The sequence below is a fragment of the Astatotilapia calliptera genome, chromosome 10 (genome assembly GCF_900246225.1).
Source record: "Astatotilapia calliptera chromosome 10, fAstCal1.2, whole genome shotgun sequence".
NCBI classification, from domain to species: Eukaryota; Metazoa; Chordata; class Actinopteri; order Cichliformes; family Cichlidae; genus Astatotilapia; species Astatotilapia calliptera.
Genome location: NC_039311.1, coordinates 11,688,207 through 11,714,044, shown reverse-complemented (window position 1 = coordinate 11,714,044; position 25,838 = coordinate 11,688,207). Strand labels below are relative to the sequence as shown.

At 41.2% G+C, this 25,838-nt stretch overlaps 1 protein-coding gene across 1 annotated transcript; it reads right to left on the bottom strand.

Annotated features, from left to right (window-relative positions):
• Window positions 1-1,312: 1,312 nt before the first annotated feature.
• Window positions 1,313-20,542, bottom strand: scn4bb (sodium channel, voltage-gated, type IV, beta b). Its single transcript, XM_026182993.1, has 7 exons — window positions 20,220-20,542; window positions 19,723-19,977; window positions 11,403-11,566; window positions 11,081-11,300; window positions 6,687-6,816; window positions 1,649-6,529; window positions 1,313-1,515 (listed from the first exon to the last, which is right to left on the bottom strand). Exons 2-6 carry the CDS (start codon window positions 19,805-19,807, stop codon window positions 6,433-6,435), a joined length of 696 nt encoding a protein of 231 aa, XP_026038778.1. The 5' UTR covers window positions 19,808-19,977; window positions 20,220-20,542; the 3' UTR covers window positions 1,313-1,515; window positions 1,649-6,432.
• Window positions 20,543-25,838: the final 5,296 nt, after the last annotated feature.

Below are 25,838 nucleotides of genomic sequence, written 5' to 3'. Positions count from 1 at the left end.
TTTTGAGCCTCTGAAAGCAGGAGACTTTGTACAAACTGTGTGTATAGGGATGGCTGTTATTCCTAAACAATCAGTACATATTGTTTTGGCAAAACCACTGATCGTTTGATTTAAAAACCACTATAGTTGTGCACAATAAATAGGTGTGGATTAGTAATATAGAATACAGAGAATACAACAAAGCTATTAAAATGTTATTCTGCTGTTACCAAAAAATAGAACCATCTGAAGCCTGAGTGCTCTGAGGGATCAGGTCATGTATGTTCATCTTATTATTTAAAATTTCTGCCATCTGACTTTTAACTTTAAAATGTCTGGAGAGAAAATTAAAAAAATGTTTGTACCCTTTAAACCACAAACCTCCAGATACTACACTTCCCATAATTCAATGTGATACAATTTTTAAAACCTAATCCAGTTTTATGCAACCATTATGTAGATTTAATGGTGTTCCACAGGCTATGAGCTCATTTTGTGACCAGAAAGCTATCAAAATCACAGAATGTAAAAAGGTTCCCTTAAAGCAGAAATTAAAAGATAATTTAAGGATATAAACATATTGTTGCTTCCACTTATTAAAGTTATTATAGGTGGCACTTTAAATGTCAGAAACACGGTGTTTAACTAAATGCTTACTCTGAATAGCTTTACCTTGGTTTTTCTAAAAGACCCCTGATAAACCTTCACTTGATCCAGATCACTGCATTGAGAGTACTGACAGGTACTAGAAAATGGGAGCATATTTCTCCCATTTTGGCTTCTCTTCATTGGCTCTCTGTTAAATCCAGAACTGAATTTAAAATCCGTCTAAGTCTTAAATAATCAGGCCCAATCATGTCTTTTGCTGTCATATTATCCCAGTGGAGCACTTTGGTCACAGGCTGCTGGCTTACCTGTGGTTCCTAGAGTTTCTAATAGTAGAATGAGAGGCAGAGCCCTCCTGTGAAACAGGCAGACTCGCCCTGCTTTTAAGATTAGGTTTAAAGCTGTCCTCTTTGATGAAATGTATAGTTACTACTTCATCAGATGATCCTGGACCATCCCTCAGTTATGCTGCTAAAGGTTTGGGCTGTTGGTGGACTTCCCACAATGCACTGAGAATTTCTTATCCACATCCCTGTTCATGTGTTTATACGCCACTGCTGCATCTTCAAATCTTTGATTTTTTTTTTAGGGTAAGAAATGGTGAGTTTTCATTGTTCTTCTTCCCTCTGCCCAATAGGAGGCAGTGAGGTCAAAGATCTACTTTAGTGATGCATCACTTCCAACAGCACGAGACAGATTTATATCCAAAACTTTATTTTTCTATAGTAAAGAGATCAAGAGTTGGTGTGCATGAATTAGAGGTTGAAATGGGGACATCATTTGAGGGCGAGCAAGAGTATCACAGCTGTATTTTTCTACTGAGAGCAGCGGTTGAGTATGACTTTCTGAGGTTTTCTGAGGTCCGATCGAGTACAGGGGCTCCAGTCAGCTCCGTGCTCCCCTTTGGATGTTCCCCATTCACCCTACATCCTTATAAGGAAAAGAAATAGAAAAACGCAATTTTAAAAAAGATGCATTACATTAAAGTGTACTCTTTGGGCTTTTGCCATATAACATAACATGCACTTCTCTCAAAATAAGCTCTAAGTCTAATACGACTTACATGTGGAGCAACAACGTGTGCCATTGGATTGTATAGCTTTCAGCTTCTTATCCATATGAGGGCCATCATTAAAACTCCCTGATCCACGACATCCCCTGCTATTGTATTGCATACAGAGCTGTCACAGTTAAGTCAAGGTACAGTACAACAAATTCACATTCAGTTCTGTTGTGATTTGCATAGAGTCGCTTGTCATCTTACATTCACCCAAAGCTTGTTTGGGCACATCCACTTAAAGCTTATTTTCCTCAGTTAATTAATTCATTGACACAATAATAAAACAAAAGAAAAAGAAAAAAACAACAACCTTAAAACCAACAACACCTGACAGAAGTGGATCTTTTACACTCAGAGAAAATCCACCCTTTACAATTAAATATATTTATTGCGATTAAATATTTTTTAACTTACGATCTTGCACAACTTTGCCTTCGTGTTTCCAAAGTCACAACAACAGCCTAGGAGTTAAGATCTGACTCTAAGGTGGATTTACTCTTGCAATCAAAACATAGTTACCATAGTTGGAACATCAAATGAATATTGCCCATAATATTTCCAGCGCTTTGCTTACTTGCAATATGTTTTTCAAAGGTTTTGAGAATGAGAAATCAGTTTGCTTGTTCTCTTGCTGAGAGTTAGATGAGTGCTTTGATACAAACACTCACATGTGTTCATCAGAATTGATAAACCTTTTGAGGTGCTGTCACATTTGGAAAAAGCCAGGTAAGTTCAGCTAACTGACTTGGTGGTAGTAGCTTTGTGAAAGAGTGATACCAATTTTATCATTTTACTCACAGGAGGACAAGCAAATAAGCATATTTTTTTCTGTAACACTCATCTGTTACCATCAATTGCAATCAAAAAACCATCATCATCAGTGTTCAACAACAGCCTTTAACCATCTGTTTGGTTAACTTAGCTGAACAATGGAAAACCAACACTCATATGGATAATACATACACAGAAACATACATCTATATCTTTAGAATAGCATTGTAATAGCTATATTGCTTTGAGCCTTTGTTAAAAGACCAGAGGCACATAATTATTAACATAAGGGTGAGTTTCAGAAAGCCTTCAAACCGTCACGTTATTTAGGATTGAGAATAGATTACTCTAAGATTACCTATAAATGTGGAGCGCCACGGTGATGGCAGACACACATACATGCCACTCCCCGGAAATATTATATGACTATTTCATTGGGTCTGGTGCTGATTAATTCTTCTCCTGGTTCATCCCTGTCTCAGGTGAACAGATGTCCCACTTTAAATAGTACTGCATAGCATTTTTAGCCCCAAACTTCAGCTTCCTTTTATTTTTCTTGCATTTACTGAGCAAGAGAGTTGGAAAGTTGGATTTAAATATTTGAATGCCTCCCAGCATTGCTAACATGTCACACTTTGTGCCACACATACACTGAGCTTGTCCCACATTTAGTTTGTTGGGATCTGGTCACCCTTTACCTGTCTGGCACAGTCAGTGAGCATCATTTATTCCTGCTTGAACAGATTATCCCTGCCATACAGCCCCTCTACTCAACCTGCGAAATCCAGACCAACCAATTATATTCCCACATTATTATGGGTGGTTTACTGAGTGCACGTGCATGGATACCCAGTCAGTTTTTCTCTCAGCAGTGCGCTGGGTAAGAATTATTTATTGCAAAGAGTAAACCGCTAACTAAATGATTGTTTGTCAGTGCTTAGAAAAGCCATTTCAACAGGCGCATACTAAGCAGAGGGAATATGTAGTGCTTAACCTCAGACACTGTTAGCACAATGAAGTTAGCGTGGTACAAAATGGGATTTACAGCTAACTCAGAGCTGATGCTACCGGTGTTGGTATAGCAGAACATGTATTTCCAAAGGAACATCTTTTAAAGGCTTTGCCCATATTGCACATGCTTAAATGCATTGATTATTTGTCTTAAAAGCAGCATTTGGGGGTCATTCATTTTTCTAGGAGGGGGAGGATGTTTCAGGGGATTGTCTATCCTTTATTTTAAGAAGCTTGTTGTGTTACTTTTTGTTTTTGATTTTTTAAAAACTGCTTTACAACATGTAGCCGTCCTAAGTGACAGACAAGCATAGAAGCACTAACAGGCACCTGTGTTTTATATCAAGCAAAGAGGATGAAGAACTGGGCTGAATCCTGCCGCATTCTGTCGATACAGTCTCTGTGTTAGTTGTTTGAATAAACCAGACAATCTGAATGTTGTGTAAAAGGTTATACAGATATATTTACTGTTGTAAGTGAATTTGGTGTTAGTTAAAGGATGGTTCAGACCAGTTGTATTATATTGCATTTTTCCCCTGTTTCAAGCACCTAAACAAAGAAAGTTTCTTTGACTTCAGATGAAAAACAGTCACATATTTTTTTTCCAACTCTGGTTGTGGTAGCAGTTAATAATCGCTTCAGCAATGGACCCACACAGTATTGCTTGTGTACATTACATTACATCCTCATTTTACGATGTCATAAAATGTGCACATCAATTGTTTTTTCATTTTTCTTTATAAAACAATATACTGAAGGTTTTTTCTGAGTGGTTAAATAAGAGCCTGCAGTTGCTTTCCCTTTATTCAGTTTAGTTCATTTTTGTTTTATTAAGAGAGCTCCAGGTATCTCAGGGGCCTTTACATGATAAGGTAAGTCTTAAAATATTATAGAGAGGAACCCAGTAGTATCCTTTCAAGAAGCACTTGCCAACAGTACGTACAGTCATGCGAAAAAAGAAAGTACACCCTCTTTCAGTTCTAAGGTTTTCCATGACACGACATGTTAACAAACCATCTGGTTCTTAACAGGAATTTTATTACGTAAATTCAGGTGATGAAAAAAAATAAGTAGATCTTTAGGAATTAATATTGCAGTTAGGAGCATTCAGGTGTTTGTTAACCCAAAAACCCCAAAGAAGAAATACATTAGTAATGATCTTAGAGAAACAACTGTTGCTGGCCATCAAGCTGGGAAGGGCCATAAGATAATTTCCAAACAATTTGAACTTTCCTGTGAGTAAGCTCATTCTCATGTGGAAACAATTCAGGACAGTTGCCAGTCTTTCCAGGGGTGGACATCCCAGAAAATTCACCCCAAGGTCAGACCATGCAGTGTACAGAGAAACTGAAAAAAATTTAAAAGCTATATCTTTGGCTCCACAGTCTCAGTTAGCATGTGAATGTTAAAGTTAATGACACGACAATTTAAAAAAGGCTCAACATGTCAGTCCCTTCTCTCTAAAAATAACATAGCATCTGAGAAACCACTGAAGTTCTGGATCAATGTCCTCTGGACAAACAAGGCCAAAGTGGAGACATTTGGCTATAATGCACAATACCACACAAACACAGCACATCAGCAAAAAACACCTCACACCAACTGTAAAACGTGGTGGTAGCGGTGTGGTGATTTGGCTGATTTCAGCCACAGGACCTGGATACCTCACAGTTACGGAGTTAACCACAAACTCCTCTTATTACAAAAATATTCTAGAGTCAGTTTGATGTTAAATGTGAAGCCATTTGTCTGACAGCTAAAGCTGTGGTCTAAATTGGGTAATGCAATGTACAGAATGGCTGAAAAAGAAACAAAAATGCTGAGGTAGTACTTTGGAGTGTAGAGGTGTGCAGACATACAGTGCCTGAATGCCTGCACATCTCAGTGGACTAAAGAATTCCTCTAAAAACAACATGAGAGACACTGACCTCTTCAATTTATTGCTGTTAAATATGATTGTACAAGTTAATGAATCTTGTACTTAGTGTACACACTAAGTACATTTGTTACTATTATTATTGTTGTTGTTGTTGTTATGTCCTGATGTACAATCATAGAACTGAAAGAGGGCGTACTTTCTTTTTCACATAGCCGTATAACACAAAGCAAAATTTAAATTTGGTATCAATTGTGTATATAAAATAATATGTAATGGTGAAAGTATAAACACAAAACAACAACAAATTATGCCGACAGATATATTACTATTTTTTCACAGGTTGGTAACAATGTATCAGATTAAGACTGTAGTTGTGAATTGAATTCCCAAATATTCATTTAAGAAGTTACTCAAACGTCTTGTTTTACAGGGCCCGTAAAATAATAGGAAATTAATCACTTAAACTAATTTCAAGTTCCTGAAATACATAGTCTTTTGTAAAGTATCTTCTTTCTTCATGTTGTATTGTGTTGTTGAGTCCATTTAAGCTCAAACCTTCACTGCTGTTGCTGGAGCAGTGACGTCTTAATTGACCCACCCAGAAAGACAACATGGGGATAATGATCATTTGAGATTTCTGACGTGTTCCACCAAGCCTCAATATATTACCTGTTTGTTACATTTCACCAGGCTCAGTTACTGTCTGGATATCCTAAATAAGTCAAGTGTTAGTTGTTACCCCTTTATTTGGTATTCCAACTCTGTAACATGCAACTTCTGTCGGTGCTGTGCGACTGGAAACTGAATTTCCCGGAGGAACCCACCCGAGGGATTAATAAAGTTTCATCTAATTTCTAATCTGCTACTGTTTATGTAATTTATGCAGTTATGCAAAAATGATGTGCACATTTTAAATAATATTGTTGTACATCATCTGGACAGTTACTTCTCTTTACACATTTGATATAATTTCCCTCTCTGAAGGCCACAACCAGAGTTAAGCTTTTAACTTGAACATAATGAATTTGCATGTGCGCAAACACATGAGCATATACAAATATCCAGAGAAGGTATATAAATATGAGCACTGTCATATTTATATACACTTGTTTTTACATGCACTGTCTCATTTCTTTTTTGGTGTTGGTTTTGAATCTGCTTTGGATCCTGAGAGGCCATTTTCTGTGTTGTCAATCCCTGATGAAGTTACAAGGCACTCCTTACTGCAGTTGGAGGTAAAAGAGACAGTGTTAAAGCTGTAGACACACAACAGTTCAAAGCTGAAAATCCTCAGCATGTACATATACTGGCTGATCTAACTTGATGCCAAGCACCAACTGTGTAATCTAGTGAAAGATCATTGCTTATAAGAAAACTTACTTCTTCTCCTCAAGCTTGGTGAGAACAAAGAGAGTGAAGTTCTTGAGCAGCATGAAGCCCATCAGCAGTGCAATTGCCCCACCCACAGCCGAAGCTATGATGATGGTCAGCGTGTTGTCCACCTCCCTCACTGCAGGCATTAACAAATGACCAGGTAAAAACTGATGAAGGTAGCTAAACATGATGACATGTTGTTCAGGCATTGTCTGTCTCAGGGTAACCTCCTGTTTTAGCTGATCTTGTGACCGTTGCTCCTTCTACATTTATCAGTCTTAGAATAACAAAAAAGCTGTGAAATGTAAATATGAAATTACATACATTTAAAAATATTTTAAATATATATAAAAAATATATGAAATGTCACCAGATTTCTTTTTCTTAACTGCACAAATATATGTTTTTCATTTATGTGCGACCTGATTTATTTTGTACGGAGCCCCACAAGGGACATGGGAGAAAAAAAAATTAAGATGAACTTTTGCGAGATCTCGCAAAACTAACTTGGGATGTAGCAAAACTTTTGCGGGATCTCGCAAAATAGACTGCATACTTCGCAGGTTGCATTTGAAGGCCGAGTCAGTGTATCCTTCGTAACCCAACCTATCCCAGAATTCATGGCGCGGCCCAGCCAATTCGTTTCCAACAAGTTTAGTTTTAATTTTACTCTTTGTGGATCACAAAATAAACTTTTAAGATATTTTGAGGCGTGAATGTAGCTGTGTAAATGTCTAATATCTGCTCAGTTTATCATGACATCACATATTTGCAAAAGTGCTCCAACGTTTTCAGAGACGTCTGTTACCCACCATCTCGAAGCTAGCAGGAGGATGAGGCCCACTACAGCCGGGGAGAACACCGCACTCCCGGCACATCGTGCCTTGACCTCCCGGTCGGCTTGAAGCTGGTGGCCTCCAAAGAATGCGGCCAAAACATTTGCGAGATCTCGCAAAACTTCAGCTCCCATGTCCCATTTTCTCCTATGTCTCTTGCGGAGCTCTGTAATTTTGCCTTCGACACATGCATGTTCTCTCTTATTTTTACCAGTCCAGTTGAGCATCTGGAAGACCACCCTTTCTGTGACTGCCTTATACACCAATCAACCATAACTTTACCATTATCTGCCTAACATGGTGTCATTTGCCTTTTGCTGCCAAAACAGTACTGACCCCTTGAGGCATGGGCTCCAATAGAGTTACCATGTACTGTAGCTATTTGACTATAGTACAGTCAAATAGCTGCACAGCACTTTGTTTGAAAGCGCTTTATAAATAAAGTTATTCCATCCATCCATCTGTCTTCATCCGCTTTATCCGGGGCCGGGTCGCGGGGGCAGCAGCCTAAGCAGAGAAGCCCAGACCTCCCTCTCCCCAGCCATCTCTTCCAGCTTATCCGGGGGAACGCCAAGGCGTTCCCAGGCCAGCCGAGAGATATAATCTCTCCAGCGTGTCCTGGGTCTGCCCCGGGGCCTCCTCCCGGTGGGACATGCCTGGAACACCTCACCCAGGAGGCGCCCAGGAGGCATTCTTGTCAGATGCCCGAACCACCTCAGCTGGCTCCTTTCGATGTGGAGGAGCAGCGGCTCTACTCTGAGCCCCTCCTGGATGGCTGAACTTCTCACCCTATCTCTAAGGGAGAGGCCAGCCACCCTTCGGAGGAAGCTCATTTCCGCCGCTTGTATCCGCGATCTCATGCTTTCGGTCACTACCCTTCTCCCATCACTGAGTTGCTCCCTTCTCCCATCACTTGCGAACAAGACCTCGAGATACTTGAACTCCTCCACTTGGGGCAGGAACTCATCCCCGACCCGGAGTGGGCACTCCACCCTTTTCCGGCTGAGAACCATGGCCTCAGATTTGGAGGTGCTGATCCTCATTTCCGCTGCTTCACACTCGCCTGTGAACCGTTCCAGTGGGAGCTGGAGGCCTTCACCCGATGAAGCCAACAGAAACATATCATCCGCGAAAAGCCGAGATGAGATTCTGAGGCCACCGAAGTGAAAGCCCTCCGCCACTTGGCTGCACCTAGAAATCGTGTCCATAAACATTATGAACAGAATCTGTGACAAAGGGCAGCCCTGGCGGAGCCCATCACCCACCGGGAACGAGTCCAACTTATTGCCGGCAATGCGAACCAAGCTCTTGCAACGGTTGTTGCACCTGTGGGAGGTGCATACTCCCGCAGCACCTCCCACAGGACACTCTGAGGGACACGGTTGAATGCCTTCCCCAAGTCCACAAAACACATGTAGACTGGTTGGGCAAACTCCCATGCACCCTCAAGTATCCTTGAGAGGATAAAGAGCTGGTCCAGTGTTCCGCGACCAGGATGAAAACCGCATTGTTCCTCCTGTATCTGAGGTTCGACTAGCGGACGAACTCTCCTTTCCAGCACCCTGGCATAGACTTTCCCAGGGAGGCTGAGGAGTGTGATCCCCCAGTAATTGGAACAGACCCTCCGGTCCCCCTTCTTAAAGATGGGGACCACCACCCCGGTCTGCCAGTCCAGGGGTACTGCCCCTGATCTCCATGCAACATTGTAGAAGCGTGTCAACCAGGACAGCCCTACAACGTCCAGAGCCTTCAGGAACTTGGGGTGGACCTCATCAACACCAGGGGCTCTGCCACCAAGGAGTTGTTTAACTGCCTCAGTGACCTCGCCTCCGGAAATTGGCGGGTCATTCTCCTCATCCCCAGACTCTGCTTCCTCCTCGGAAGACGTGTCAGTGGGATTAAGGAGGTCCTCGAAGTATTCCTTCCACCGCCTGACAAGTTTCTCAGTCGAAGTCAGCAGCGCTCCGCCAGCACTATACACAGTGCAGGTAGAGCACCGCTTTCCCCTCCTGAGACGCCTGACGGAATCTCTTCGAGGCAGTCCGAAAGTCTTTTTCCATGGCCTCTCTGAACTGCTCCCACACCCGAGTTTTTGCTTCAGCCACTGCCCGAGCCGCCTGTCGGTACCTGTCGGCTGCCTCTGGAGTCCCACAGGCTAACCAAGCCCGATAGGACTCCTTCTTCAGCCTGGTGGCTCCCTTCACCTCTGGTGTCCACCATTTGGTTCGTGTTCCTCAGAATGCTGTTGAAGCTCTGCCGGAGGTGTGCTTTGAAGATCTCGCGGACTGGGGCCTCTGCTAGATGTTCCCAGCACACCCTCACTACACGTTTAGGTGCACCGGGTCTGTCCAGCGTCCTCCCCCGCCACCTGATCCAACTCACCACCACCATAAGTTGACAGCTCAGTCCCTCTCTTTACTCGAGTGTCCAGAACATATGGTTGCAGGTCTGGTGATACGATTACAAAATCGATCATTGACCTGCAGCCTAGAGCGTCCTGCTGCCACGTGCACTTATGGACATTCTTATGTTCGAACAAGGTATTCGTTATGGCCAAACTGTGATTTGCACAGAAGTCAAATAACAAAACATCGCTCGGATTCAGATCAGGGAGGCCGTTCCTCCCAATCACGCCCCTCCAGGTCTCACTGTTATTACCCACGTGAGCATTGAAGTCTCCCAGCAGGACAACAGAGTCTCCAGGTGGAGCACCCTCCAGCACCCCACCCAGGGACTCTAAGAATGCTGGGTACTCTGAACTGCCACTTGGCGCATAAGCGCAGATGACAGTCAGGACCCGTTCCCCGACCCTAAGGCGCAGAGAACAAACCCTCTCATCCACCGGGAAAAACCCCAACGTACCGGCAGCTAGCTGAGGGGATATTAGAATACCCGCCGGGGATCAGTCCGCCAGGGCCTCCGCTCCTGGCCGCCGCCCGGCACACAATGCACCCGACCCCTATGGCGCCTCCTGCAGGTGGTGGGCCTGCGGGAGGATGGGCCCATGTCCCCTTTTTGGGCTGTGCCCGGCCAGGCCCCATGGACTAAGGCCCGGCCACCAGACGCTTGCCCTCGGGCACCCTCCCCCGGGCTCCAGGGCATCTGATTATCTGACTTGTTTGTCCAGCACAATGCTCAACTGGACTTAGATCAGGGGAATTTGAGGTCAAGTCAACACCTCAAATTCATTGCTCTGCTCCTCAAACCTCTCCTGAACCTTTTTTTTTTGTTTTGCAACGCAATATCCTACTGAAAGAGTCCACAGGGATTAACGCTTCCATCAAAGGGAGCACATGGTCGGCAACAGTGCTTAGGTCGGTGGCCATATCAGAGATCAGTGTTGTTCACTTCACTTGTCAGTGGTCATTGGTGTTATGCACTGATTGGTGTATATCAGTGTGAAAACATGAACATTCAAATGACTAGTTCAATGGGGCAGAAAAAAGCTGGTTTACAGTTTAACAATGATGTCCTTAAAATCTAACAGGATATATTTAACTTTGTAATGAAAGAAAAATAAATTAGATGACACTGTGGCATATGTCATAGACCATGACCACTCACACTCGTCAACCACTATGAGGTTGAAGATGGCACTATGGTTCTTGTGGTGCTCTTTGGGATTGCGTCCAAAACACGTGTACTGTCCCCCATCCTCAAAGGTGATGTTCAACAACAAGATGGAGACGTTATTATGATGGTTTTTCCCCACAAACTCCACACGCTCCCGGAATATAGTCACATCTGGCACCACCCCCTCTGAAGGTATCACTGACTCACAGACCTGATGGGATCAGCAAGATATCAGTCATCTCAAAACTGCTGCCGACTGCACAAGTTAGAAAAAAACAAACAGAAATCTTTGAATCACGTGGAAGGTTTTTACCTTTTGCATAGTGCCGTTGTCATTGAATTGCCAGTTGAAGTAGAGATTTTCAATGCCAATACAGCTGGCATAGGTGCACGGCAAAGTAACTGTGCTCCCATTCACTGCCTGAAGGAAGGGAATTTTCCCGACAGACATCTCAAGGGCCTGAGCAGACCACGCACCTGAAAAGCAGAGGAATGGCAAAAAACATGAAGATAGGACATACACCAGTCTTACAGTGCAGTACCATAGTGTGAGGTCTGTATGCTGGTGTAATAATTTTTTTTTGTCTTGGTTATTTGCTTTCTTGCTGAGAGTTAGATTAGAAGACCGGCAGTAATTTCATATCTGTTTGTTAAATATACAACTACACCTACCAACTAGTTGATACCAAGGCCGGGAAAAAGCATTTAAACAGCTCTTTCTTTATATTTGTTTCAAGTTGTCTGTTTTATTTGTCATTTTTTAAATGCTCTTGAGCAATATTTCTCCAGGCTTTCTGAAGGTCAAAGGTTTTCTTTGGTTGCTTTTTTATTCAATTTTAGTGCAGTCCTTGTACCTAACCATTTTCATAGGAATGGTTTTTGTCACTGACCTCTGAATTATTCAAGCATAAAATATGTATCTAACTAAAAGGATGAACAATTGTTGTGTCCATTCATGGCAGAAAACTTAGAAAAGAACCAATTTTAAATTGTATTTTTAGGCACATTGTTACACACAGCTGAGAATAAAAAATAATTTGATTAGTTGAATCTATAAATGGCTTGGGGATAGAAGCTCCTCTTGAGTCTCTCTGTCCTTGCCCGGATGATGCGGAACCTTCTACCGGACAGAAGTTGGACCAGTTTGTTGCCATGATTTCATTTCATTTCATTTAAGTATTTATTGTCATTGTCAGAGAACAATGAAATTGCGTTTGGGGCTTCCGTACAACCCGTAAATAATGATGGGACGGGCCCTTCAGTATCTTCAGTGTCCTTGCAGCAGCGTTCTGCCATATGGATCACTCTCTGAAGAGCTTTTTGGTCCTTAACACAGCTGTTCCCAAACCAGGATGTGATGTTCTGTGTGAGGATGCTCTCCACAGTGCCTGTATAGAAAACCCTGAGGATCTTTGGAGAGACCCTGAACTTCCTCAGTTGTCGTAAGTGGTACAGGTGCTGCCTAGCCTTTTTGGTCTGGACCTGAATGTGGGCAGACCATGTCATGTCTGAGGAGATGTGGACACAGAGATACTTGAAGGACTGCACCCTCTCCACGGGAGCTCCATTGATGATAATGGGCTTGTAGTCTCTGTGCTGACCCCTTCTGAAGTCCACCACCAGCTCCTTGGTCTTGCCAACGTTCAGCTGGAGATGGTTGTCCTGGCACCATGATGCCAGATTCTTCACTTCATCCATGTAGGCCGTGTCGTGGTTCGAATTTTTGAGGAAGAGACATATGACTGAAAGTCCATAGTGGGTCAACACAAATGATTTTATTAAAACACATATATGTGGTGAAGATGGGCTCTGCAAAATATCAGGCTCCATCTCCCGCCTGACAATAGGTGGGTGTAATATTTATACTTATGATGACCAGTAACTCGCGTCACTAAAACAGAACAGTTCCTTTCTCAGTTCCTCCACCGCCTCCCAGATGCATCCTGTTATTACACTTTTCTAGACTTACACAACATTTGCAATCAGTTTACCCAGACAGACCATGTGTCTGTGTTGTTAACCTCAGTACATGACCCCCCTCTACGTCATCTGTTACCAGGCAAACTCCAGTGCAGCAGGCTGCTGAATGCACGCAGGCAATATGTAGTAAATTATACTGTAAACATGTAGGCAACCTTTCAATAGCTGAACTTTGCTCCATTGATCGGCCAGATATCGCGCTGCCCGTAGCTTCAAACCATTAATTAACTTGACCGAGCTTCAACCCTTTAATTATGCAATATGTGTATAACATGATTACAGTTGCACCTGCAATGAAAGATTATTATGTGCTTATGCTAACACCTGAAATACAGACTTTCGTTGTTGGAGATGGCGCCCAACACCACTGTGTCGTCAGCAAACTTCACAATGGTGTTGGAGCTGTGAAGCCATCCTTAATGGGAAACAGGGATATAAGGCTGAGCTATGGCAAATTACACAAGAACAGGACTGAAAATAAACAAGTCATATAGAGCGAGGAATCAAAATTCTTGGATCAAATCATTGTTAATATGTATGGAGGTTGTCAGGATGGAGGTACAGTGAGAATATGCCATCTGCACCCCCTGGCTGGGAGACTCTGTGATGGTTTGGGATTTCATTTTAGCCAGCGGTGTTGGTGATCTTATCGAAACTGAAAAGCACTGTCTGACTTTGATTCATGCAGTACCATCTGAAATAATAACAATTATCCCAAACACACTGCCGATGCAGTAAAAGCACACATAAATAGAAAAACATGCAGCTTAACAATATAAATCATGAACTGCACCTCAACATTACTGAAGCAGGGTGGGCTCATCTTGACAGAGAACAGAACAAAAGGCATAAACATCCAAAGAAGAGGTTTGAATGTCCTTCAAGAAGTCTGGAGAATTATTCCCGAGGAAGACTTAAAGAAATGAGAAGAAAGCGGCTGATGAGAAGTCAGGCTGTGCTGAAGAATAAAGGTGGTCATACCAAATATTGACTTTCGAGCTCATGAGTATCATACAATCTCTGTTTTTGGCCTATATACTGTATTTCCATTATGTTTACACTTTTCGATAAAAACACTGCACCAATTTTGCTTGCAAAATATAAAGAAATGAGAAGAAGGATGTGGTTCAAGTCTTTTGCACAGTAATGTAAAATAGATTTGATAACCTCCACTGACTCATAGCATCTTATTTGTTTAATTTGGGGAAAAACATATGTAAATAAATAAGATAGACGCTACATGCTGGGGTGTTTTTGACCTGGGAACAGTGAATTCCTGTAGAGATTTTAGTTCATCGCTGCTTTTAAGTCAAGAAAAAGACGAGATTTTGTTTGATTTTGCGTAATATAAAAATTCATCAGCAATAAGAATTACTGATGGTTGGATTTTAGTTCATATTCATCAGAAGTGTAGCACTTAGACAAGGAAGTGAATAAAGGATATTTCCCACAATGTCAGCCCATCATTTACATTTCTTATCTTAGTTGTCAACGTTATTATAATGTCAGTAACACAGATACATTTTCCTCAGTATCATGCTAAAACTGATTTGAAAACCTTCAACTTTTTATGTTCATGGGCAGGAGAATACATGTTGTGCTCTGTACTTTTTTGTACAGTAAAAAGAGATGCACGATTAACAATGAAAAGTCACCTTTTAGATTATTTTGTACCATTTTTAAGTAGATATACAGGGAGTGCAGAATTATTAGGCAAGTTGTATTTTTGAGGAATAATGTTATTATTGAACAACAACCATGTTCTCAATGAACCCAAAAAACTCATTAATATCAAAGCTGAATGTCTTTGGAAGTAGTTTTTAGTTTGTTTTTAGTTTTAGCTATTTTAGGGGGATATCTGTGTGTGCAGGTGACTATTACTGTGCATAATTATTAGGCAACTTAACAAAAAACAAATATATACCCATTTCAATTATTTATTTTTACCAGTGAAACCAATATAACATCTCCACATTCACAAATATACATTTCTGACATTCAAAAACAAAACAAAAACAAATCAGCGACCAATATAGCCACCTTTCTTTGCAAGGACACTCAAAAGCCTGCCATCCATGGATTCTGTCAGTGTTTTGATCTGTTCACCATCAACATTGCGTGCAGCAGCAACCACAGCCTCCCAGACACTGTTCAGAGAGGTGTACTGTTTTCCTTCCTTGTAAATCTCACATTTGATGATGGACCACAGGTTCTCAATGGGGTTCAGATCAGGTGAACAAGGAGGCCATGTCATTAGTTTTTCTTCTTTTATACCCTTTCTTGCCAGCCACGCTGTGGAGTACTTGGACGCGTGTGATGGAGCATTGTCCTGCATGGAAATCATGTTTTTCTTGAAGGATGCAGACTTCTTCCTGTACCACTGCTTGAAGAAGGTGTCTTCCAGAAACTGGCAGTAGGACTGGGAGTTGAGCTTGACTCCATCCTCAACCCGAAAAGGCCCCACAAGCTCATCTTTGATGATACCAGCCCAAACCAGTACTCCACCTCCACCTTGCTGGCGTCTGAGTCGGACTGGAGCTCTCTGCCCTTTACCAATCCAGCCACGGGCCCATCCATCTGGCCCATCAAGACTCACTCTCATTTCATCAGTCCATAAAACCTTAGAAAAATCAGTCTTGAGATATTTCTTGGCCCAGTCTTGACGTTTCAGCTTGTGTGTCTTGTTCAGTGGTGGTCGTCTTTCAGCCTTTCTTACCTTGGCCATGTCTCTGAGTATTGCACACCTTGTGCTTTTGGGCACTCCAGTGATGTTGCAGCTCTGAAATATGGCCAAACTGGTGGCAAGTGGCATCTTGGCAGCTGCACGCTTGACTTTTCTCAGTTCATGGGCAGTTATTTTGCGCCTTGGTTTTTCCACACGCACATCACCCTGTTGACTATTTTGAATGAAACGCTTGATTGCTCGATGATCACGCTTCAGAAGCTTTGCAATTTTGAGACTGCTGCATCCCTCTGCAAGATATCTCACTATTTTTGACTTTTCCGAGCCTGTCAAGTCCTTCTTTTGACCCATTTTGCCAAAGGAAAGGACGTTGCCTAATAATTATGCACACCTGATATAGGGTGTTGATGTCATTAGACCACACCCCTTCTCATTACAGAGATGCACATCACCTAATATGCTTAATTGGTAGTAGGCTTTTGAGCCTATACAGCTTGGAGTAAGACAACATGCATGAAGAGGATGATGTGGACAAAATACTCATTTGCCTAATAATTCTGCACTCCCTGTACACAGTCACTGCTTACTAGCACTGCGTGTAATGGGCATGGATCACAAATTATTTATCCTATCAACCACTTAAGTTTTTCTTTTATGAAAATATATTTAAAACCACAGATATTATTTCTATTAATAGCATTAAACAATTCAAACCCTTGGTAAGAGAACACCATAATGTCCTTGCTGTGACTTTGCTGTGAAAACTGTAACTGCACACCAAGGACCATCAGCATCCATCAGCATCAGAGTGTGCTGTGATTATACTTTACATATTTCAATTCAATTATTTTTTTATCTATTTATGTTCAATTTATGTATACCTGATATATATTTTTCATATCAGGCATACAATTGTAGTCAAAAGTTAACATGCACTCATCATGGACATGCATGATCTGGTATTTGGGGCCTTTAACAGTTTCTTTGAACTGTTCTTTTATCAGAGTGAAATGACAGCGCACATCTATAATGACCTTAAAACAGGGGTGGGCTGCTGTAAATTTCAGCTGAGCTTTAAAGTGTTGATTTTGGCACACGATCTACTTCCTTGGTCGATGCCCGCTTAGTAGATGATGGGAATCCCACTTCACTGTGGAAAGTGATGCTGGAGTTCCAGTAGTTTTCCATTCATGGCAGGCTTGAGCCCCTGTGGTTCCTGGACCTCTTAACCAATTGCTTCTTATCTGAGGGTGCCAGTTTGGGACTTCTAACAGACCTCAGCGAAGTGGTGACACATCTGAAAAAACTACAAGAGACCTTCCCAACTTGTGTAAATCTACAATTCTCCTGAGATCTTCACCTTGGACTTCCAATGTTCCAGTTGCAGTCAGTCATGACCATGAGTAGTTAATAAGCCTTTGCTTTGTCAAAAAAACCAAAAACCAAAACAGTGTAGAACTTTCAACCCCATTTACTGAATGTTTTATGTGAGTAAATGTGTGACTTGGAGAAAACACCCAATCCCTGTTTTTTGTAAGTCATTACAGATGTACAGACAAACAGTTTGAAGAAATCATAAAAGTCCTCAAATTACCTTAACGTTCATGCCCGTGATGAGTGCATGTAAACTTCAGACCACAACTGTAAGACATTCGAACTTAGCACTTGCTTTTGTGTGAAGGTCACAGACAGCAGATGGCTACAGTATATAATTTCAGCAGGTCGAGGACAGACAGAAGCTCTCCTCTCTCTCTCTGGCCTACACCACTAATGTGCCTTTTGCTTAGTGCTTCCTGTGAAGGATGTGAGGTAAAGTACATGCTGACAGTGTGTTTTGCAGGTTGGAGATTTAATGCAGAGAAACACTAACACAGACCTATTATATGATCAGTAGTTGCATGAGAGTAGTAACATGTCCTACACTCGTTGTAACATTCCTGTGATTCTGCCCTGTGGTTTGTGGACACTTTGTGCATAACATGCTCAAGGTCAACATCTCACAAGCACCATTTGCAGGAACAGGAAACACAAACTGACAAAGCGAAAGACGGGGGAGGGGCACTGTAAGTGTGCATGCTATCGATTCACTCTCAGCTCACTCTTGCCCTGACAAAAAAAGAAATCACACCTTCTAATCTTTTCCTCAACTGCTCCTATGTAGTCCAGTGAGCCCAGAAAAGGAGTAATGAGAGAGCAGCACAATCACTCTGCAGTCTCATGCATGCATGTTTTATTTTATTCTTTTATCACTAGTTTTTTCACAGTATTTGTTTGATTTTATTTTCATTCTTTTAGCCCCTCTGTGTGTCCTTAACTAACACATTTTCCAGTACAAGGACACTGTTGCTATCAGTGTAGATACTGAAGCTGCTCACACAAGATCAGGAAATTAAAAAACCCCCCATCTTATTTCTGTTTTATCCCTAACACAATGAAAACCTTTTGGTATTTACTGCTCTCTTCTAAATCCAACTTCTGTACTGTTCATTAAAACTTGTTTCGTGAGTCTTGGTGTTTCAGATAAAAGTAGCACACTGGTGTTCCAGTTTCTAACCCACATATGTCAACATTTTCTTCTTCTTTTTTTATTAACCGATGTATGCAAAAAACCACCAACTACTGTGAGGGCTATGTGGGGACAAGAACAGATCATTATTTGAAGGTAAAATAAAGACACATACCGTCCATGAAAATTACATCTACCTTTTAAATGTTCTGACTAAACACTGTCTAAAAATCAAGCCCATCAATGCCATAATGCTTAAGACATAAGATGATTTGTCTAAGTCATAATTCAGATAGTAATAATAACTCAGAAATAAAATAAAATCTATTTTCCATAGTACCTGCCTCTCTTTATCCTACATGTGGCTATAAAACTGTTATTCTCTCTGTTCAGGCTGTTAGCCATATCCTGTAAAGCACCTTACAGTGCATCATACAATAAATGCATTACATAAGGCAAATATCATTCTGTACTCCTGTAATATAATCACTGTCCTGAGCTATGGTTTAACCGCTGTAGCATCTTTCTCGCTGCTGGCCACCTGCATTTGCAGATTTGGCCTACTGTGCAGTTTCCGCACGTGTTTCTTGAAAGTTTCTTTTACATTGTAAAAAAGAAAAAGAAAAAGAACACCTGTGAAAAATCGCTGATCTGTTTATGAAAAATCTGGCCAGACAGTGACAGTTACTCATCTGTTCCTGTGTGTGAATGTAACACAATGCAAAGAAAAGAATTTGGTATTAAAAGTGGGGAACACAGGATATTTATTGCAATAGATTCATTTTTATGCACCTTACAGGACTTGAAATGGACTGGGACAATAAGGGAACCTTACAGCCTACATCTCCTACACAAGATGTTTTAAACAAGGGAGCTTTAAATGTTTAATGTGTGTTTGGTGCACTGATGCCCCAAGAGAGGCATGAATAGAAATTAAGTTATGACTCTAAAAAGGATGTGGGTATTTCAAAGCACAAGTATCAGCATCAAGTATTAGCTCTGAATGATTATTTGAAGTGTCAAGCCACATTATTACCTATCTGTTGGTTATAAATAATCTCAGGCTTGTACTGTTACTTTGTGCTTACTTGTAAAAGCCATCAAAACTTTACGACTCATATGAATTTAACAAAACCAGTTAGTTTACAAGACTTCCACCTACTGTCCTACTTCTACTCCATCTGGCTCAGAGCAATATGTAAAATGCAACATCATGCAAAAAAAAAAAAAAACAACAAAAAAAAAACCAAGGACAACCCAAACAAAAATAATCATAGTGTTTCTTATTTCTTACACAAATTGTTGTGCTCTGCATAGGTCAGAGATGAAGGTCAGTATAAGACCTAGAAATACCAAAGCATCATTATTCTACCTAAACACATGAATAAATACTGATGTGAGGAAAAGATGAAGCTTTCTAACACTGCACACATCATATGACATAAAAAGAAAGACAGACATTACCAAGCAGCAAAGAGAAGACCAGGCCACAGGTTGTGTGTGGAGGGCCCAGCCTCACGGGTTCAACCCCAATCCACCGGACCTTCATGGCTGCTAGAGCTGCTCCAAAACAAATGATGCTGCAGTATCCAACACTGGCCCCGAAAGCTAGGAGAATACTCTCTGTCCACTGGAAAAATCAGGAAGCTGCTCTGTGGATGCGTGTACTCCAAGTGTTGCACCTGCAGCTGTTTCAGGGTAGCACTCCTTTAGAAGGGACTGTCGGTGGGCAGAGGAGGAGGAGAGTAAGGAGAAGGAAGGAAAAAGGTTAATTAACTAAAATCTGTCGCGATGAATACACAAGCAGTACAGTAAAAAGTTATATTAGTGCACAGAAAATGCAAGTCTCCTACACATACAATAACCTTTTTAAAAAAATAAAATAAAATAAAAATAAAGGATGCTGAGTGAAAAGAAACATGACTTGATGATAAGCACAGTTTAACTTTGCTACTGCCTACCTGCTCCTGCAGCTGGTGCTCACTCAGAGGCTGACCAACTGCATGCACAGCTGAGTCAGTGTGGACAGGACGGAGGCAGAGCAGCACTCACTGCGCAACCAGGGTTCACTCAAGGAGAATCTGCCAGGCAGCACTTTCACTGCAGAGACAGCCACATTGCAGTGCCAGCCAAGAAGAGCGACAATTAAATAAGAGAGGGGGGATGTAAGCAAAAAAATAGAGGTACCGAGAGACAGACATCCAGGGAAAACGCCGGGGCTCTTATCCCTCCTCAGCACAGGCTCAGTGAAGATAAATCTCCCTGTTCTTCTCTCCGGCTAACTCCCAACTTTTCTCTGTCCTCTCAGTTGGCTGCATGCCACCTCTCTCTTACCTCACCTCTGCACCCCCCCCCCCCCCCCTCCAATGCCCCAGACAACTCCTTGTCTCATTCACCCCCCCATTGGTGTACACACCCAGGCACTTTTGACAGTGTTTATGAAGCTCAGAGAAAAGTTCTGCAGTGCAGGGTGACGTGGAGGCTGGGTACGTAACCACAGATCCCCCAGGTCTCCTGTAAGACACACATTTAAAAGCTCCTATCATAAATACTTCTTTCATCGTTCTTTCCTGGGCAAAACCATATTTTGCAACGTGAGAGATTTACAATGGGTGAGGAAAGCAGTAAAGTAGCTTCTTGTTTGCACAGACTTGTTTTAAAATGTCTTTTTCTTTTAATTGTAATCATTAAAAGCTGCCCCCTACTCTTATTTTGTTTCTTCTGTCGTTTTGTCTTGTAAGGTGAAGATTTCTTGCATCGCATTACCATTCAGAGCTATGAATTAGCATATTTTATGTGCAGTATGCCCTATTTAGTGCATACAAAGTCACACTATCTTGTGTATTGTTATATTGTTCTTTAATCTGCTAAAACTCTGCTGTAAGTCCATTATGATACACGAGTGTGTACAGTCATTTTTTTTAAAGCACGACAGCTTCTTTGCCATAAATGTACAGACCATCAGTCAACAACAGCTCAGCAATGCCTTGTGTCAGCACTATTCACCGCAGCAGAAAATGCTTAGCACTTAACTTACAGATTTGATTGGTTTATTTATTTATTTGCCTGTCAGACTCCATCTGTTAGGTGCCTCTATGGTCACAAAAGGTTTTTCAAATACAAAAAAAGAAGAAAGAGAGAGATTTGTGAGTTTTAACGAGGATGCAGCAGAGGCCATGTGACAGAGCTTGTCACCTGAGTCGAGGTACAGCTGGACAAATAGAGGACACAGGGACAACTCACATCTGCTCACATCCATGCATGCTTGTTTTCCGCTGCTGATAGTACTTTTTTAAATTTTGTTTTTCCGTTTACAAGAAAAAGAAATGGAGAGATTTGCGATTCCAAGGGCTTTAACTGCAAGTATTTGCCTTACATGCTAATAACTGTGTTTTCGTATTTGCAAGTTGATGCTGTGATTATTGAGAAAGGTGTTATTTGGGGGGAATAACGAACTGCACCTTTTCTGTTTCTTAATTTACAAGTTCATACACTCTTTAAAATACATTAATGTTTTGTGTTAGTTGTGCAAAACTTCAGATAGTCAGCAATAGAAATATTATGTTATTACTGTTATTTCTATAGTATATGATACAATCAGTGGGCTTGGCGTTGCATGCATGTTGGTATGTAAGCTAAAGTATTATTCATAAGAAGTTGAGTGAGCAAAGTTATTTCTTTGTGCTTGTTTAAACAGCATGAGGCTGAATGGCGTAATCCCACGTACGTTATGAATATGATAATCATAGGATTTCAAATATACACTAACAGGGATTACTGATGTGGATTATTCACGCCTCCATTATTAAACCCGTACAGGTAGGTAAGGTTTGGTGCAAGGTCACAGCAGGTAGAGTGGAGACGTTTCATGGGTGGGAGATAACGTGGGCAGGCTGCAGGCTCACTGCTCTCCTCTGCAGGCCCCTCCACTGGAGTATCAATGCAGCAGCAGCGGGAACTCTTCCAGAACTGCAATAAGGGAAAAAAACAACAGCATCGTGCTGCAGGAAGACAAGAGAGCTACTGCAGACCTGTGCAGGATGACTGTAACTACACAGAGAGCACGTCAATTTACAGCCAGTACAAAACATAATTATATTGTATTTACTGGTAGACATGTCCCTCACATAATGCATTATGACTTGCAGATGTTTTCAAGTTTACCTCGGACTTTTAAAAGAAAATCTTGGTATCTGGATTTACTGCAGCAAAACACGTGAATCTGTAAAAATACTTCAGTACAAGTAAAAATCCTTTCGTGTTAGGCTTACTACAGCTCTGGTCAGAAGTTTGCATACACTTCGTAATTCTCGTGTCTTTCTTGTTTGATAAACTCTCAGTCTGAGGCTACGTGACATTTGCTTCACTGTGGACAGTGACGCTGGTGTTTCAGCAGTTTCCATAATGTTGCAGGCTTGAACCTTGGTGGTTCCTGTGTTGCTGCATGACTGCGATGTTAATGTTGGTGTTTAAATGATTTCTTTGAACTTTTTACAGGGTGGAATAATTCTACAGCATACAGCCTGAAAAAGTTTGAAAAACTAAGAATTGAGGCACAAGATTGAAAGGATTTTGGAGTTTCTCTAATCTACACAGGGTCAAAAGTATGCACACAGGCCAAAATATATACAAACATCCCCACTAATATTTGGTAAAATTACCTTAGCTAGTTGCAACCACATGCTTTTGGTAGTCGTCAACAAGCTTCTGGCATAAATCTACTTGTATACTTGACCACTCCTCTCTTAAGAATTAGTAGAGATTGTTTAAATTGGTTGGTTTTCTTGAACTGACCTGATTTTCAAGTGTAGTTTGTAAAATCTTCAACAGGGTTGAGGCTTTGGGAAAACCATTCTAGCAGCTTAATGTTAGTGTGCTTTATCCATTCCAAAACCAGTTTTGATGTAATGTATGCCGCCGTGTTCACGCTCCAACTGTCTAGCTGTTGATTTGAGGTGAAGCTAAAGAATTTGGAAGTATTCCTTCTCCTTCTTACCCCACTTTGTGTAATGTAATAATGGATTGCATTTATATAGCGCTTTTCTAGACACTCAAAGCACTTTACAATTCCACCATTCATTCACTCTCACATTCACACACTGGTGGAGGCAGCTACAGTTGTAGCCACAGCTGCCCTGCAGGCTGCCATATCGCGCCATCAGCCCCTCTGGCCAACACCAGTAGGCGGTAGGGTGAAGTATCTTGCCCAAGGACACAATGACCAGGACAGACAGAGCTGGAGAGAGGATCGAACCGGCAACCTTCCGGTTACAAGATGAGCTTCCCAACCACGGTCGCCCCCAATCACATGTAATGTATCTGTACCACTTAAAGAAAAACAGCCTCAGAGCATGGTTATACCACTGCCATGCTTGACAACTGGTACAGTCTCACCTTCACTTCACTTTCATAAAACATGCCAAACTTGGGCACCTTCTTGTTTTTTTACATTAATTAAAATGTTTACTGTGTAATCATTCCATCCTGGAAAATGAACAAAGAAATCGTTAAAAGTCCTAAATTACTATGATATTCATGCCCATGATGAGTGTACATATACTTCTGACAGCTGTAAGTACAGTTATATAAAAAAAGGAAGATTATTTCATAAAGTGCATTTCACAGATATATTTATGTGCAAAGAGAAAGGTTAGAATGATGTGTACAAAAAACAGCAGTGAAAAGGTCTCAGTTAGCATGTGAAAAGCTACAGTTCATGACAGCACAGTTAGAAATAGTCTGAATATGTCTGGCGTGTTTGGAGAGCTTCCAAGGAGAAAGCCTCTTCTCTCTGCAGAGAACATGGCAGCTCAGATTAGGTTTACAAAGTTGCATCTGAACAAAGTCCTTTGAACAAACAAGACCAGAGTCGACATGTTTGGCCACAATGACTTTATCTGACATCGGCAGTGGGAAAAGATGGGAACTATTTATCCAGCTGAGAATCCAACCAGAGACTTCAAAACATTTGCACCTGTTTGATACCCAACCTAGCCACTAAACTGTCATATCACTCCAAAACATTATTTCTTTTATTCTTTTAATGAGAGGTAAGTTAATCTCTCACAGCAAAAAAAAAAAAAAAGCACAGCACGTTTATGTGGTTCTGTGATTGTTAAATATGGTACACTTACACTGATCTAATGAAAAGGAATAAAGTAAAGTGGTTCAGCGAGTTGTTTTCAATGATAACAAATACACCGCACAATATAAAATGAAAAAATGAATCAGTAGGGCGACAGATGGGGTTTTTGACAAGCTTGGACAATTCCAGGCAGGTTCCTGCACGTCCCAGTCTTTCCACCCCGCCTTAGTAACTAATATTGTTCCAGCAGCTTGAGTTAGATTTATCTTAGGACAGATATGAACATAACAGGTAACAATGTAATTCAATTTCAGGAATACAAAAAATGAACATTCAAGTTACCAGTGATGTGTTCCACATCTGTTTGATGTTTTTGTGAATTTATGCTCTTTGTGAGCAGTGTCAAAGTAAAGTCACCAATATCCTTTCAATAACTGTCCCAGTGAGAGTGTTTCAAATTATTTGAAGACACAGAAAACATCAAAGTGACTTTCCAGCACAAACTGTAAGCTGCAATCAACTGTTTTAGGGCAGAGTGACTTACAATAACTCACTGTCACACACACCGAGGAGTGGCTGACAGTTGGTATGTTGCATTCTCTTCCATGCTACTGAGCTGTTAATATCGAGCCTCTCTGTACACACCCTGATCACTTCTATTCAAAAAGAATTCACAAGCCTTTATGATTAAAACAAAAAACTTTATTCCAAAGTCGCTGAACAGAAATTTTTATTTTTCACTTTTTATACAAAAAGCAGAACACAAACTTGTTAGTTGTCCGTGAAGTAAACAGTAGTCATTGCTCATAAACCTGTTGGTGAACTTTTAGAAAGAAAGAAAGAGACACATTTTTGTGGCAGCAGCACAGATAAGCACTATCTACACTGGCAACAGGGTAGTGTTAGCAATGAAACATCTTACTAGGGCCTACGCTTTACACATCTACAGTTCAATTATTTAACAGTAAACATTCATGGACACCCCAGAAGGGCAATACATGTCCAGTTTTTGAGTAGAAATCCCCAATGAGATTACACAACAACAAAGCAACATAGCAATCATAAACAGTACAGTGAACAAGTCTGGCATTTATTTGTCCCAGTTATTAAAAAATGAAATGACAACTCAACACATTTCAGACATCGGCACCTATATACTGGAGTATGTATGTGGAGTACTGAAATAGTCGTGTAAGTTCTTTATTTGTGCAGAAAAAGCTGGAATCAGTCAGCTTTGGTTGGTGCGTCACATTGGGAAGTGGAAATAATTTGTAATAGTTAAAAAGGAGTGAGCTTAGCCAACCGTTGTAATCTGCACATGACTTCTGTTTAATGCTAGGAGCTTAACACACTTGATTTTCTCAGCTGAAATGTCATTGGTCGAGATTTGCTGTCTGCAAATGCAAGCTTTTTGGCAAGGAAGAAAAAAAAGGTAGCTTTGCAAAGATAACATGTGTGTTCAGCCAAATATATTTTAATCCTGTCAACTACACTA